The 17136-nt window shown below is 51.9% G+C and overlaps 1 protein-coding gene across 16 annotated transcripts in view; it reads left to right on the top strand.

The window, feature by feature from the left end:
- The first annotated feature begins 264 nt into the window (after nt 1-264).
- The window catches only part of CUX1 (cut like homeobox 1), a 371169-nt gene continuing 354297 nt past the window's right edge, over nt 265-17136 (top strand). For 8 of the 16 annotated variants that reach the window (XM_082431223.1, XM_082431222.1, XM_082431219.1 and 5 more), the window contains exon 1: nt 265-466. In XM_082431223.1, coding sequence (XP_082287349.1) covers nt 404-466 — 63 coding nt within the window. In that variant the 5' untranslated portion in view covers nt 265-403. Of the gene's footprint in view, nt 467-869; nt 2040-17136 lie in introns of those variants that run through there. The other 8 variants (XM_082431229.1, XM_082431227.1, XM_082431226.1 and 5 more) reach the window with 6 other exon arrangements.

The following is a 17136-nucleotide window of genomic DNA, read 5'->3' as shown; positions in this document are numbered from 1 at the left end:
CCAGGTGAGCCGGGCCCGGGGCCTCCTGCGGGGGCCCGGGGCGCCCCTCCCGTCGCCCTCCAGCGCCCCCTCGGGGCCGGGGAGGCGGCCGCTGCCCGCAGGGGCCGGGGGCTCGGGAGGGGCGGGGGTCGCGGGCCTGGCGGCGGGCACGGGGGGGAGGGGACAGGGGCCGCGCACGCGAGGCCCGGCGGCCGCCGCCGCGCCCTCGGGCTCCGACTCCGGCTCCGGCTCGGGCTCGCCATGGCTGCGGCGGCGCCGTGAGGAGGAGTCCGCGTCCTCCGTGGCGGCGGCGGCGGCCGGCTCCAGGCCGGGTTTTGGCGCCGCCCGCCTGCTGCCTCCTGGCGGCTCCTGAACTCCAGCCCCCTCTCTATCAGCCTCTCACTCCGTCTCAATATGTCTCAAGATGGCGGCCAATGTGGGATCGATGTTTCAATATTGGAAGCGCTTTGATTTACAGCAGCTGCAGGTCAGGCTTCTCCTCGCTCGGCCTCTCGCCCGGGGGTGGGGGCTGCGGGCGGTCGCGGCCTCCCCCGGGGCCCCGGGCTGCCCGGCCGCCGGGGGGCCGCGGCGGAGGGGAGGAGGGGGGTGCCGGGGAAAGCGGGGCCGAGTCGGGGATAAGTCCTTCTCGCTCCCCGGCCCCCATTGATAACTCGCTTGATCAGAAATTGATCCTCTTTGTTCAATTCATCGATCAGCCCAAGATGGCGCCGGGAGCCGCCGCCGCCACCGCTGCCCCCGGTGTCGGCCCCCACCCCGGGCGCCCCCCCGGCCCTGCGCCGCCGCCGCCACCGCCGCCGCCGCCGCCGCGGGACCGGGGAGGGGGCGGCCCCGGCGGTCCGCGGGGTGCGCGCGCGAGCGGGGAGCGGGCGGCGGGCGGCGGCGGCGGGCGCTGAGCCGGGAGGGGGCTGCGGCCCGGCGGCGGCGCCCGGCCGCGCGCCCCGCGCCCCCGGCCCGCCGTATTCCCGGGGAAAGTTTGTGGGGAGTTGCTGTGGGGGTGAAGCGCCTGCCTCTCCAGGAGGAGCCGCCGCCGCCACTGCCGCCGGCGCGGCGGAGCTGGGGCTGGTGGCGCTGTGGTGCCGCCGGCTCGGGGGAGGGTCAGAGCGGCCACCGGCGGCGGCGGCGGCGGCGGCGCGGCCCGGCTCCGGCCAGGCGGGCGGGTGGCCGGGCGGGCGTCCGCGCTCCCCGGCCGGCCCCGGGCCCCGCCGCGGCCCCCAGCTGTCAGCGGTCGCGGATCGCGCCGCCGCTCCCCCGCCAGGCGTGGGGCGCCCAGCGCGGACCCCGGGGTTTGTTTACGTCCGGGCGGGTGCCCGGGGGCCACCCGCAGACCCCGCAGCCGCCCCGCTCTTTTGTGTGCCTGCAGGAGCGGCGCGGAACCGGCCCCTCCGCGGCCGGGGACCCCGGTAGGGGCGCTTGGGGCAACTTGCTGGGGGCGGCGGGCGCCGCGCACGCGGAGCCCGGGTGTCGGGTGTCCCGGGGGCGCGGGTACGGGCGCCGGAGGAGGACTGCAACTTTCCCCGAACGCAGGCCCGGCTCTGCGCCTGGGCGCGCGGTCTGTCCGGGCCGGGGGTGCTTGCTCCCCGGCGCCTGTCCGGGCGGTCCTCTCCCCGCGCCCAGGGGCTCCCGCGGACCCCAGTAAACACCCCACCCCCCGCTCCTCTCTGACCCTCTCCTCCGAGGCCCTGTCCTCCCAGCAGGGTCCGCGGGGGGCAATGGACCGAGCGGCGGGTCCTCTTCGAAATGCCTACTCCGATCGGGTTCTCGAAAGCAAACCCCCGGGGGCCTCGCTGGACTGTGGTGTGCCGGGCCGTGGTCCACGCGCCGAGCCCCGGGCGCCGAGGGGGCATCGTGCTGGGGCTCCACATCCGGCGCCCGAGCCGCAGCCGTGCCCAGGGGGCGCGTTCCTGCCTGCCAACCCCCACCCAGGGGAGCGGCGCGCCCTCGGGGTCCGTCCGGGACCTGCCAGCTCCGTGCTCGCGGCGCCTGGACGGCCCCGGGACTCTGCCAGGTGGATGTTGTGCGTAGCCGGAGCCAAGTTGAAGGTGAGCGGCGTGTGGGCCAGAAGCTCCGCGAGCGCTGGCGGTGGGGTTGGGGGGGGTGTCTGCGGCTAAGAGGGACCCTGGGCGGCCTGGCGCTCCGGGGCGGGGGGGTGGGCCCTCGGCGTCCCTGGGGGACGGCTGTTGCTCCCAACTCTAAGGTGTGCTTGAAGGTAAACTTGGCCGAACTTTCCTAACCCGGAGGACTGGTGATAGTGACCTACAGTACTTTTAGGAGGAAAGCAAATGAACTCCAGATGCGGGCTTGTATGAAATGAAGCGGATTGGATTAAAATGTATATAAACGGAGTCTGACAACTTTAATTTTGTGTGCTTGTTTTCTGCTCTTGCCTACGTAAGAGTGGTAAAGCAGACTCATAGTCGTTATGAAATTTTTTCAGATTTCTCACTTAACTAGCAAGAAGACTATGTGAAATATGTATTTCCGATAAGATTAAAACTTAAAGGAGTTCGTGTTTATTGACTAAAATAGATTACTCCAAAGTGTCTATTGTGTAAATTAGATTTCTGAATGTAATGAACACAGCTGAATGGCATTTTTGATAAATTGGTCTACCCTGTTTTAGTAAAAATAGCTCCCTTTTACCATAATTTAATTCCTGAGCTTACTGTAAAACCCGTTGTGGAGTTTTAGGAGACAAACCTTAATTTTTTTTTTCTTGTCTTCCTAAATGTGACATTCTAGCTTAACACCAATGCGGTTTTTTCTTTAAGCATCTTGGCAAAACTGCCTGGGAGGTGGATTTGGTTTCTAGGGAGTTATTATATGAACTCTTTGACCCCGGCCCCCCCCCCCCCCTTTGGTGATTAGCTACTTCTTCAGTGTAGCATGGTTAACTGTGTAACTTTACTGAAAAGTTTCCCTGTCAGTTCATGTGAATGCACTTTCCGATGTTGATCTTGAATTTTAAAAATTCTTTGAGCATCGTTTCTTGTTACTGAGCAGCCATTGGCTTTTGGTGATAGATAAGGATTTGGCCTTCGATGATTTCCTATTGCTGCTTCATCGCCTGTTTGAAAACCTTCAGCTGCCTGTGGAACGCCCAAGTTCCAGGAGAAGGCTAAAGTAGTTCTTTCTCTGGGCCCTAAAGAGGCCTTTTGAATTGATATCTAGTTTAGCGTCACCTCTATTCCCACAGACAGTAAGTGAGCCAGTGGGACTGCAGTTTGAGAAGAGAGAATTCATTAGTTTCAGACTCTTCTCATCTTTCCAGAACCCCTTACACCGAGATCGAGTTGCCTGCAGAGCCCAGCGAGGGTGGTGGTATTGCTACCTGAGGGTAAAGAGGCTGGGTCTCGGAGGGTCCAGGTGAGTTGAGGCAATTGTGCCCCCGGCAACAATGCGGGGAGCCCGGGCTGAGCTCTGGCCCCTCTGCTCGGTCTGACTTGAAGCTGCCTTGGGCTGTGCAGTGAGTGCCCAGGAAGAGAGTTTCTGAAGACTGAGCTCTATTTTGTTTCCTTTTTAGTCCCAAAGTCTTGTTGGTATGGGAATTTCAGTGCTCTGGCCTTAAGACTAGTTGGACAAGTTTTTATCCTATCCCAGACTTGTAAAAACCAGGATTCTTTTTTTTTTTAATAAGAAAACCACTATTGTATAAATTTGCCTTTTAAATACACGTTTGGAAAGAGGACACTTTCTAAAACGAGCTCATGTAACTCTGTATGTTAGGGTAGCTTTTTGCCAGTGCCTGGCTTCCCTTTAGGGCGTTCATTATTCCTACGTGGTGACTAGTCTTTCCCTTTAAGGAACCTCTGCAAAAGTAACCTTTAAATGTTTTCCTCTTTTTCAAAATAAGAAAACAATTTCATTTTTGCTGCAAGTCCATTTTCTGGTTGCTTTTATTTTGTTTTCTTCTGTTAAGGAAGTGTGTATGTTCCCAGCCCTCCAGAACTCTTCCCTCTAGGAAGTATATTATTTTGATTAAAATATGTATCTCATCTAGGACCTTTATAAAATAATGAGTAAACAAATGGAGGGGTTCCACACAGCTGCTGTCTTTGTTTTCTTGGTTCTCTTAATATCATTGTCTTTGAGATTGAGTGTGGGAAGGGGGTCATTATCAGTTGATTAAAGTTTTTTTTTTCTTTTTTTTTTTTTTTCTATACAAAACTATGTGTAGGGTTTTTGGGGGGGGTTTGTTTTGCCTTTTTTTTTTTTTTTTTTTTTTTTAAAGGTGTAAGTCAGTGAAGGGGTTGAGTTACGCAGCACCTCCTGAGGCAGTTGGGTCCATAGAGGCCCTCTTCTCCTGCTTCCCCAATTTCACCCATCTCCTGCCAGTAGTTAGTGACATGAAACGGACAGATTGCTGGTCCCCTGAGGAATGACTCTCTCCTAATCCACTGAGCTAACCTTAAAATTAAAAATACTGTCTGGTGAGTTGATGGAGCCCAAGACCTTTAGTGGCTGTTGAAGAAGTTCTCTGCCCTGTTGTATGCAATTCAAACGAACCCACTAGGGTTCACGTGGGGCCGCGGGGGTGGGGGGGAAGGTGGTGTGGAGGGGGGGCGGTCCCTGTGCAGAAGCACCAGGCTGTGCTTTGAGACCCTCCACTCCAAGTCTACCTGGAGCAGTCAGCAGTCTAAACTGCTCCTGAGGCTGTGCTCACATTCTGTGTCTTAGGAGAGAAAACAGGGCTCCAAGTAGAAAATCCATTTGCCTTTCCGCTCATTTATAAAAGCACAAGGAACATCCGCAGTGAAAGGAAGGAAGGACAAATTTGTTAGAGGAAAAGTGGTACATTTTTAAAAAGAGAAATTCATCGTGTGAAAAATCCTGCAGAGCTAGGCCAGATTCCCGCCCGTGCTTCCGTTTTTTTCAGGTCACACGTTTGGCCTCATGTAAGTGTCACATATTTAAAAGACAGGTATATGTGATGGACTAACATAAATGCCGACTAAAAGTTACTATAAACATTAAATATACAGGATCATATATTTTTAGAAATTATTTAAAAACCTATTTAAAATTATCTAATGTATTATACATACATTATATATATATAGTAGCTTTCCCTATGAAAGTTCTGATTTTTACAATTGTCAGATAGAAATTCGTGTATTTCATCCTATTGTTTTGTCTGAAGCTCTGCATTATGGCTGCAGAGAGATAGTTTTGCTTTCAGCTGAAATTCCCCTGCCTCTGATTGTCTAAACCAGACCCTTAATCTTATTTTAACATACTTAAAATGTTCAGAAAACCCGGAAGAATTGTTTTGTATAAGTAGCAAGTGAATGTAGTTTAAACACTCAAGCAGTTCTGGTATCTAATTGGAAACAGGTGGAATTCTTGGAATCCTGTGTTTGAATCTTATTATAGCAAAGCCCAGAGACACTTTTTACTTATGGCCATTCATTTTGTCGAAGCTGTTTGAAATGGGGCTCCGTGACCTCTCCCTGTGCCCCACTGCTGTTTACCTGGATGTTCAGCTGTGCTGGGCGTTTTAGGGCCCGGATACCTGTGTGTGCTTGGACACCCAAGAGAACCGTGCATGTGTTAATCACGGAGTGAAAGGGGAACTTTAATGGCATAATTAGATGAGCGATTTAATATCTGTATCATATAACTAATATAGCAAAGAAATTTGTGATTTCTGATTTAATAAACATTTGTTGACATGAGCATTTGGGTACCTTTTCTTATACCCTGATAAACATTTCAAATTCAGAAAGAAATTACTTTCCCTAAGTACATTTAGAGATGTAACCTTAAATAGCAACCAAACCAAACCAAACAAAAAACCAGGTTAGGAGGATATTTCAATAAAATGTTCATGGTGGGGCCCTCTGAATTATCTCAGTCATTTCTCCTATTCTACTTTTCAAAGCCAGCTAATAGCCTTGGGTTTGCTTTATGTTTAAGAACCAAGTTTCGGTTGGTGTTGAGGTGCTGATTTGTGTTGAGCTGTCGGTTCTCACAGTCTTGGATTTGCTGAGCTGTAATCAGTCCTGCTTTTCAGCTCTCCTCTGAGAACGCTGGTAGAGGAGAACGGTCTTTGGCTGGGCAGGAGGTGTTCCTGCAGGGACTTACCTGGGATTGAGGGGGTACCTGTGGCATAGCCTTCATTTGTTCCATGGCTTGAAGCCGCTTTGAAGCACCTGGGCTAAGCACCTGGGGTAATGCACCTGTGACTGAGGCCTGTGTGCTCCCCTGTTCACATAATGTGACATAGTTAAAAAACACAATGAAGGCGAACAGCTCTTTCTGAAAGACGTCTAATTTGTTGCAAACCCCATCAAGAACCTTTCCTTTGAAAAGTAAACAACTCTCTCATAAAAATAATTCTAATTCTTGCTGTAATTAAATTCTGATAGGATGATGTTAGTGCGCAAAATAAATGTTGTCAGTTTCTTTATTTGAATCTGAAGGCCTTTCCTTATGCAGGAGGCCCCCGGCAGTCGGCAGAAGTTTTGTGTTTATTAGAGCCCTGGGCCTGGGGCAGCCCGGGAAGTTCTTCAAATGTATGATTGGTAGGATCCTTACGCAGAGGTTTCCCCCCACCCCATCCTCAGGAACACCATGGGACAGGTGACCGGAAAGGAGCGGGGCCAGGAGTGTTCAGTCCTTCCAAGAATTTACCCAACACCGCAGAGCCCCTGGAAGAATAGGTGGGAGGCGCACATGAAACTGACTAGATTCTGCTTCCTTCTTTGAGGCACTTGTGAAGCTGGGAACACCAACTATGTGATCCACACCTTTTATAAAACACAGGAGGCCACAGCAGGGCCTACCCAGTCTTGCTTGTGGCCGACTCGGTCAGCTGACAATTGAAATCCTGGATGCTTTTGACTGTGATTTATGAAGTTAATGTCGGAAGAAATTACCAGAGCTCTCTCTGAAGCTTGTGCTTTCTTAGCATTACCCTGAGTATACCAGCATGGGGCCGTTTTCTTAGACATCTTTCTCTTTGACTGTGTTTATCTAATAAGTTAAAGCAGTTAACGTTTTCTTAAAAAGTTATGCATAGTTGTGAGGTGTCTTGAGTTTGGTTAAGGGAAAAACAAATTGACAAATTAGCTCTTTCTTAAGTGAAGATTGCGAAATTGTGAGAAATAGAATGCCATTCTTACTGTCATTAAAATTTTATTTGGGTGTTGACAGCTTTTTGCTAAATGTAAGACGTTCAGATCCTGTCCACCCAGCTGTAAAAAACAAAAAAACAACCCGACCAGCTCAAAAGCTTCTTTCCAATTTTCCAATTTCCCCCAAAAAGCAAGACGGTCTTTTCTTAAACACTGGGTCTTTTCCCCTAATAAATTGTTAACATTTTATTTTCTAACATAGTTCTATATTTTGAAGGCCAAAAAGAATATGAACTCATTTTAGGCATCTTGGTTCAGTTGTTATTTTGGACCTGCAAGGGTCTTTGGTTTATTGCCACCTTCCCTTGGATTTTTAGAGGAGAAATTGCTGTTTAGATCAAAATAATTTGATTTAAAGCTAGTAAGTGACACCAAAGGTAAATCCTTGTCTTGAAGAGCCGGAAGATGCAAATAGAAGCAAGGCCCGTGAGCTGCTGGCAAAGGAAGGGCCGCTTCGGAGCCGCCCTCAGCCTGGGTGCTGCCAGCCCCGAGTGCCTGCTCTCACCCTGCTTGCCCTCTCTGAGCTCCCGCCCTGCCAAGCCTGTCCCCTCCTTCGTTGTGACAACTTTTTTTTTTTTTTTTAAGTATTTGTGGAGCTCCATTATTTTGAGATTCTTGGAAGAAAGATACTATGTAAATGAAAATTAAAAATAAAATTCTTGCTGGAGGGAATTGTACATTCAATTTTTTGATTAGGTTTGGGAAAGAGTTTTTTTCTCCTTACCCTGAAAATAAGAACATTCTGTTGCTCCTGTCACCATTTTTGCTTCACTGTGAAAGGTGTGGCAGATGATGGTGAAACACATCCTTTATTTTCTGTTTTTCACCATGATGGTTGCCCTAGAACTTGAACCCATGCAGTTGTGTGTACAGTGAATTCTTTGTTTCACATTGTTCTACTCTGCCCAGCTGCCCATAGGGCACAAACCTTTTAAAGGGGAAAAGATTTGGGGTCATCACCATGTAGAAGTTACAACTAAAATACGTAGACCTGCAAATAAAATTCCACCTTCCCTTCCCGTTCACACAGGAAGAGGTGTTGTAAGTTGTACGTTTTTGAAACAGAAAGCTGTGAGAACCAGAGCGTTCATGTCAACCAGTGTAGAAACCTCAGTTTACTGGCATTGCTTCATTTCACTTGTACCTCAGCTCCTCGTTTACATAACACAGTGTGCTGTCACACCGTTCAGCCAAGTAGGAGACGGGTCAGGTTTGGAGTCATGCTTCTGCTGCACAGGCATGTGTGGGACCCAGGAGCCAGACAGGAAGCCCAGGCTGCTGCCAAAGTGCCCTGTCCAGGGGACCTGGTCTGCCAGGGACCTCAGGGGCAAGCGCAGAGGACCAGCGAGGTGGCCAGGGCCTGGCGAGCACTTACCCTGGAGAGCAGCATGACGCAGGCAGGAAGTTGTCACCTGGAGCCGACCGTCCCCGGGGGTTGGGGAGGGGGAGGGGGAGGGACACATGCTCTTCCCCCCATGGTTTCTCAACCCTGGCACCCCTATTTGTCAGCATTGATACGGGATCGGAAGAGGAAGGATATTGCCAGTTATGGCTGAATGTCATTGTCAGGAGGAGTAAGAGGTGGTCTGTGGTGATTGTTTTACGTTGCTCTGTGTTGGTATGTAATTATGCTGTCATTTTAAGACACGCTGATACTTTAATAAATCTTGTGCGTGTGCGTGTGTGCGCACGCAGTTAGTTTTGAAGGCTGCTTGTATGTGAGAGCCAAATCTTCCTAACTGCAAGAGCTGAGAGTGTAGCCTTTACTTGTTTGAAGATTGTCTGTCTGAAACAGGTCGCAATCCATTATGTATGTGGCTGCCAGGTGAATCTTCCCAAATCATTGATTTCATCACGTCATTCCTCTCCTTAAAGACCCACAGTGGCTCACGTTGGCGCAGAATGGCGACCACGTTCCTTAGGAGGCAGAGTTCCTGACGGTTGTCTCCACCCCGCCTAAACCTTTTCCCCACTTAGAAGGATCCCAGATCCATGCTCCATTGGGGAAACTCCTCCTCCTCCTCCCTCTGCACATCTGAGTCTCCAGCCTAGTTGATGCACTTCTTCTTCATTTTAACCAACGCCAAGGGAGCCCCTGTGTGCCAGGCACTGTGATGCAGGGTGAGAGAGCCGCGGCTCCCCGCTGGAAGAGCGGGCAGCCTGGTACGGGCAGAGGTGCGCCGCGGGGCTGGGAGGCGGCTGTCACGGAGCATGTGCGCGGAACGGTGGAGGGCTGCAGAGGATTGGCGTCCAGATCCGGGTGGGGTGGGCAGGGAAGGCGCCCAGAGGCCGGTAGAGCTTGAGCCGAGTTCTGTGCACCTGGGGACGCATGGGAGAGGGTGTTCCAGCAGAACAGTTGGGAGGAGGCCGGTGGTCACTGAGCTCTGGCTGTCTCCTTTGCTGTTTCTGATGGACCCCACATAGCACCCACTTAGCTTCCCAGGCACGCTCCTTACGTTGCTGTGCACCTGCTGTTCACTCTGCCCCCTGCTGTGGCACCCACCACAATTCTCGGCACCCAGTGAGTCCCGCTGCACGAGAACTGCGGGCTTCGTTTAGGGAGCAGTCCTGTGTATTTCTGATTTGGGACTCACTCAGCTAGTTAAGAAAGCAAACGGAATTCTTCTTAGGATTGTGAAAGGTAGGCAGGGTATATTAAAATGGCTGTGTTTTGAAAGCTACTGATAGATACACACTGATAGAACATGTATTTCTTTTTTTATGCCCATTTATTAAACTCCTTTGCAAAGTGATATGTACGTTGGTTAAAATACACATAATTGTATCTGTGGCACATAACACAAAAAATTCACGTTTTTAAAAATAGAATCGGGCAGAACAATTCTTTGACAGAGATTTATTCTCTGACTCTGCTCACAGCCTGAATGGGAGGAAACTTCCCCATATGAATGGGGAAAGTTGGTACTGCAACGGTCAGGACTCCACCAATGCAAGAGAAAGCGAGTGGCAAGAAACACGAAGGCCTGGGGGTCAGCGCTGGAGAAACGTCTCAGGAGTGCTCGGCCCCCAGAAGCTGTCCCGTGGGCCTGGGCAAAGGCTCCCGAGCAGCTCGTTTCACGGCAGTGGCCTTCATAGCCTGCGTGCTTTCTCTGCTTCTTCATTTACAAAGAAAGTACCTAGGGTATTTTTGTAGGGGTGACGTCAGTGTCTGGCTGCATCAGCATTTGCATGGATTTGGGGAAGTGAGGGCTGCCGGGACCTCACCAAGGGGGGGCGCTGAGAGGAGCCACCGTCCCTGGGGTCCAGCCTGGGGGGCTGATGAGGGGGCAGGGCCTGGTGTCCAGAGGGACGGGGAGGAGGAATAGGAGCCCCCCCAGGCAGTGGAAGAAGACATGCTCCTTTGTTGGGCTTTGTGGGTTTAGGGGGGACTGGCGAGGATTCTGGGACTGAGCCCCAGGAAAAAGGAGGGGTGAAGTGCAGTGGAGAGGTTTTGATGTTGAAGTCTCCAGGATGGGTTGAAACCCTGGGTTTGAAGCCTGTGGAGGATTTGTTTGCGTTTTGGTTGGTGCTTGAGAGTTTGGCATCATTTGCGGTGGGGAGGGCTGAAGAATTAATCTGGTCCGTCCCCCCCCCTCCCACCTTGTGTCTTAACGTCCCCATTTCTGGAGCTGGGATTGCAGTGATGCTTCAGGAAAAGGCAGAGAAGAGAAGGAAAGCATTGGATTCCTCATATTGTAGCTGGTTTTATGTCCACTAGTGACAAGACAGATGATTTAAAAAAATTTTTTTTATGCTATACATATATATATGGTATCAGCTCTCATTTCCTGAGTATTGACCCTGGGCAGGATCTGGTTTAGGCTGTTGATTTCTTTCCTGTCGTCCACACCACAGTCCCATGGAGGAGCTAGGATCCGGCTGGAAGGTGAGAAGCCGCGAGGAGAATGTGGATGCCTGGGGCTGCCTGTGTCCCGTCCACTCTTTCCCTGCCACCCCTGCTGTCCCTGAGAGGAGCTCTCCCTTGAAGCGGGGTCGTCATGATGAGGCGACAGGGGGAGCAGAAGGGGTCCCCTGTCCACAAGCTGCCCAGGATGGGGGTGGGTGAGTCACTTAATGTGAACAGCTGGGGATTGCATAGAGTCTCTGAGGTGCACATGAAGGTACTTGGGTGACCGGTGGACAGACACCTTCTGGCCAAGGCCTCGCTGGATCCGAGACATTTTCTAGAGCCTCCCCTGCCCTGAGACTTCAGAGTCAGCTCCCAGCAATAGAGCTCCGAAGAGAATTATCTGAGAGACAGTCCTTCCCCAGGCAGTGAGCACTCCCGTTAGCAGACTTCATCTTGATAGTTGGGGTACAGTTAACAGCACTGGGGTGAACATCACCCTCCTTGTGTCACCTGCTGTGCTCAACGCCCCATCTGTGCACAGAGCAAATTTGTGGGGAGGGTTTTGGGGAAATGGAAGGCAGGAGAGAGGCCTGATGGTGGGGCCTGGGCCGGAGGGAGGGAGGGAGGGAGGGAGGGAGCTGACTCAGGAGAGGCCAGGCACTGTCCAGCGGGCAGTTCTGCCCTGAGCACCGGGCTGTGGAGCGTGAGTCTCTCACCAGGCCTGTTCTCTGACACACCTGGCCTGATGCTGGGGCTGGGGAGCAGTTCGCCGTCAGATGCTAATATTCGCCTTTAACCTCGTGGCGGCCAAGACGAAACCGCCCCCCCCACCCCCCCCTCAGCCCCTGGGAATCTAGTTGCTTTAGCCACTGTAGTGATACTGGATTCACATCCACTCCTATCACCCGGAAAGCATCAACCTCACAGGGTTTTGCTCCCAGTTGCACGTGAAGGCGGTGCCGGGGTGTGTTCAGTAAGAGGCCGGCTCTGTAAGGGGTCCTCAGGTGGACATCCATCCCTTGATAAAAAGCCTGATCAGATGACACGCCTTATTTTCCTCAAGGAGTCATCATGGAAAAGCTGAGTGTTTAGGCTACTCTGAATTCAGATGATTATTTTGCATGCCTGATTTTTTGGAGATGATGCGGCTTGTTTTGTAATGAAGTTGTACATTTAGTAAGAAAATATGCGCAAGGGTGCGCTGGTCTCAGAAATAAGGCAGCATGTTTGAGCGAGGTGGTTTGCAGTTTTGTTTGTTTTTGGAATGACTCATTCTTTTTCGTAGGCTGTTGGGGCCTCTCATTCATTCATTTCTTGAGCGGGTCTCCGTGGTGCCCAGTGTCTGCACTGGGTCCTGTTCCAGCCCCTGGGGTACCAAGAGGAATGAGCCCGCGGCCCCGCTGGTCAGAACTGCAGGACACACAGGGCATCCGCAGGCGTCAGGTTAGGGGCTGGGGGTGTCTGATGTGTGCGGAGGGCAGGACAGGGGCCTGGAAAGATGGGCCTGGGACATCGTGCTGCACTGACCTCCCCTGTGAGCTAGGCGCTATTCTAGCACAGCCTTCTAGTGACCAGAGCAGCAGGACGTCCCTGCCCTCAGGGAACTTACGATCTAGCAGGGGAGACAGAAAGTAAACACAGGAGGAATAAGTACAGTACAGAGTGCAAGTACGTGCCCAGGGCCTGGGCCCAGACAGCCTCTGTGCAAAGCCCTGCTGAGTCAGTTCTGTGTTCTGAGGGCCCTGAGAGATGCTGCTTTTAAATGCGAGAGGTCCAATTTAGCTCTCAGATTTGTGTTTAGGAGGATTCTTCCAGAAGCTCCTTAGGACAGGCTGATCAGAGTGTGAGGGGGAGGGGTGGTGAGGGATGGAGCTGGGAGGGTAGGACGTCCTAGTCCAGTAAGAGGCGGAGAGGGACTGGGCCAGGAGAGAAGATGCCAGGCTGAGTGCTGGTGGCCGAGGGACGAGGAGGCGCCCGGGTCCTGGCATGTCCAGGGAGGCTGCTGGGGTCGTGGTGGCGTGGCAGAGATGGGCCGAGTGAGTGGCATTTGGACAGGCCGCCTGGGGGAGAGGCGTCGGCCAAGGAGACTGGGGCTGGGGGAGGGGCTGGGAGCAGCGCCTGGAGGAAGGAGTGGTCTTCAGGTTCCGGTAGATGCTGAGCGGCCAGCAAGCCTGTGTCACCTGGTGCCTGGTGCTGGCCCTTCCATAGGTGGCCCGTGCACACAGCCGCTGGGCTGGGCCGGGCCCCAGAGGTTGATTAAAAGCAGGTGGGGTGCCGTCTGCCCTACTTGAGCGTTGGGTGTGACCCAGACATGCATGGAGTCAGCCCTGCGTTTCTTTTATTCATCCCTATTTGCTTTTTGTCGGTAATCCTTTGTAATTCCCTAGTTTCATGGTGTAATTTTAATGGAATTAAACTTGAACACTTCAATTTGTAATTAATTACGTTCGGCTTCAATTACAATGACTAATTATAATGTGATACCTGGTGGCAAGTCAGGTACGTCCTGCTGGCGGGTTCCTGTCTGCCAGCTATTAGGATGGCCACTCTCTGTCACCAGGGGAGCGGCTGCCTTTGGGGCTGCCCGGTGCCTCTGTCCCACCCCACCAGGGGCAGCTCCAGGACCTGTGAGGTGTGCAACATGGGGGAGGTGCAGGGACGGGGGTGGTGGGCGAGGAGGCCTGTTTTAGGACGCAAAGGCTCAAACTTGTTTTCAGGTCAAAGAGCTAGGAAAGCAAGTCTGGGGGAGGCTGGAGGGGAGGAGCAGGGCACTACTGCGGGATTCCTCTACTTACTCTGCGATATTGGAGGGAGGTCGCACTTAAGTCAGTGTGAACACGGCCTGAAGAACGGGCAGGATGGTTTAGGGAGAAAGGAAAAGGTGCAAGAACCACCTTGGGGTGAAAGAGGGGGGTGGGGCGGAAGCTAGGTTTAAAAATGTCACTGTGGGAAGTATTCCCAGGTGGCCAATGTGCGGGGCTCTGGGACCAGTAAACTGCCTCAGACCCCACGATGGAGCTTTGTGTTTGTGGGCTTCCTCTTTGCATGTGGTGGTGGTTTTATTTTGTGTTAGGAGGAGGGGGTTTTGCTGAGAAATCTGTACCCCGATCGACCGTTGCCCCTGAAGCTGGGCACTCCCATCTCCCGCTGATGGGGAATGGCAGCCCTTCCCAGAACTGGGCTGGGGGGTGCATGTTCGCTCGAGGGCGCCATGGTGGGCCTCCCGCCCCTACCCGCACAGCCTCAGTCTCCAGACACTCCTGCCATCCCGCTGTCCTCCAGGGAAGCTTCTTGGAATGGACTTCCAGCAGTGGTGCCCACGGGTGGCATCCAGTGTCCGGTGGCCTGTTAATTTGAGAGGCTCAGGGCATCTTTTCATAAGCTGATTCTTACATCTGAAACTAGGGAGGTTTTCTTGATGCTCGTCTGTGAGTTTTCCAGCATTTCCCCTTGGGATCGTGCTGGCCAAGGGGCTGTGTCAGAAGCGCAAGCTGAGGCGGAGCTTTGGGTTAGGCCGTGAGGGCACCTAAGTGTCTTACGGATTTCTGTTCTTTAAGGGAGAGTTAGTTTCACACTTGGGAGAGGGAGCGTGATGGCGCAGCACGTGCTCGGAAGACTTTTCCCTGTTGAACGTGCTACTTGCTGTCCTGGTGCGCGGGGCAGCTCCCTTGACACGATGCCTGATACCTCTGCTCGGTTACTTTTTAAGATAAAATTCATATAAAACTCACCATTTTAACCTTTTTAAAGTATACAATTCGTTATTTTTTGGTATGTTCACAATGTGGTGCAACCATCACCACAGTCTAATTCCAGAACGTTTCCAACACCCCATCGCGGACCCCATACCTGTCAGCAGTCACTCCCCACCTGCCCCACGCCCCCCAAGCTCTATGTAACTTTTAATCTACTTCTTGTCTCTATGGGTTTGTCTATTCTGGATATTTCACGTGTAAACGGAATCATACAATATGTATGTGGCCTTTCGTGTCTGGCTTCTTTCACTCACTGTGATGTTCTGCCGGTTCACCCATGTTGTAGCAGGTATCACCACTTCATTCCTTTTTATGGCTGGATAATATCCCATGGTGTGGATATACAGCTTCTTGTTTATTCTTTCATAAATTGATGGGCATTTGGATTGTTTCCACTTTGGGGCTAGTGTGAAGAAGGCTGCTGTGAACATCTCTGTGTTAAGTGTTGATGTGACCATAGGTTTTCAGTTTTCTTAGGTAGATACTCAAGAGTGGAATCGCTGGGTGGTAGGTGGTGACTCTGTGTTTAACTTTTTGAGTCTGTTACTTTGTGGCTTCTTCTGTGTAACTCCTGTTTTCTCTGGGGGCGCTCATTTTAAGGCCTGGACTGTTGTTCCATCTTAACTCTGTTCTGTTCTGCTCTGGTCTTCCTCTTGACTCCTTCTCGGGTGCCTTACTGATGGGGATTCCCCCCCCCCCCCCAACCTTTGGGACCACTGTTACGTGCAGATGGATTGTGGAGAGGCTGGGAGCAGTTTGAATGAGAGCACACACTGTTGGCCGCCCCCCTCCCCCCACCTCTCCCCTCCCGGCCTTCCCTCCTTACCAGCAAGGGGCCTCTCCCCTGGCCAAGTGTGATGGGCATTTCACTTCATTTTCTGCCTGTGAACACGCCTGTGGGAGAAGAGGCTGCCCAGGCCTGCCGCCATCATCTTAGCGCCAAAGGGGGAAGCCCAGGATGACGGGCAACCACAGAGGACGTGGAGCAGGGAGGTGGCAGGAACCTGGGCCCTTGCTCCTGCAGCCGCCCTCCCCCAGCTCTCTGTGATGCCAGACGAGCATTATAGCTGAAGTCCAGACCACAGGAAGCTTCTCCTGACGGCTTTGGCTGGGTGTGGACGTGCAAGTCATGTTTCTGAGATACGCTGGTCCTGGCTGAAGGCAGACCTGAGGGTGTGAGAAGAAAGTGAGCGCTTGAAGCTCTCTTTTCTGATAGCAAGCAGAATCCCATTTGCCAAGCCAGATGTCCTTCAGTACTTTAGATCCAGCCGATAAAGCACTGAGCATTTAGAATGGTTAATATAAGTACAATTAGAAGCTGGTGTAAATTGTGGATGAAATTGACAGGTTCCATAAGTTACAGCAAAATACCAAATCTTCTTCAAGTAGAAGATGTATGTGTATCTCTGTGGTCTGTCAACCCAGACAGGTATATCATCTTACCTCCTTGGAATAGAAATGAGGGGCTGCTATCAACCCAGTTCACTATAATTCTGAAAGTTTAGGGACATCTTGCCAGTTGTTTTATGTCAAAGATTGAAATCCTTACGTCAAGTTGTAAGAACTTTAACGCTCTCATTTCTATACTATGGGCAGGAAAGATCAAATCCCTATTTTCTGCCTGCCTTCAGGGCATGTGTGTGTGTGTGTGTGTGTGTGTGTATGTGTCTTGTGTGTGCATGTGTACACACACGTGTGTCTCCCCCCACGCGAGTTGCAGTAATCACTTCTCAGTTCACAGCACATCATGATTCATCTTACTAATTTTTTTCTCCTTTCTGCTCTATCCCCATTTCTAGTCCCCTCCTCTCCTCATTCTAACGTCTTTAATATGCCTCTGTATGGATGTATTCTTGTAAAGTGTGTGGCCTGTTTTGTATGTATAAGTAGGTATAATTCATAAGCTTGGCATCGTGCTATAAATCTTTCTCTCCTTCCCTTTCACTTCTCACTGTTTTTGAGATCTGTCCATGTTACCCCCCATAAATTTCATCATTCATGAGAGCTACATCGGATTCCACCTTAAGAATCCACTTGTCTTAGTCAGCTCAGGCTGCTATAACAACATACCATACACAGGAGTGGGGGTGGGTTAAATAGCAGACATTTATTCCTCACAGTTCTGGAGGCTGGGAAGCCCAAGATCAAGGTGCCTGCAGATTCAGTTCCTGAGGACAGCCCTCTCCCTATCTTGCAGACAGCCATCTTCTTGCTCTGTCCTCAACATGATGAAGGGTCTTGAGAGAGAGTGAGTCTTTTCATAAGGACACTAATCCCATCATGGGAACTCCACCCTCATGACCTCATCTAAACCTCCCAAAGGCCCCACCTCCAAACACCATCACATCGAGGGCTAGGGCTTCAACATATGAATTTGGGGGGACACACCATTCAGTCC

This window comes from Balaenoptera physalus (assembly GCF_965194825.1).
Source record: "Balaenoptera physalus genome assembly, chromosome: 16".
NCBI lineage: Eukaryota > Metazoa > Chordata > Mammalia > Artiodactyla > Balaenopteridae > Balaenoptera > Balaenoptera physalus.
Note: the sequence above shows the minus strand (reverse complement) of the source record. Positions and strands in the feature narration are given on the sequence as shown.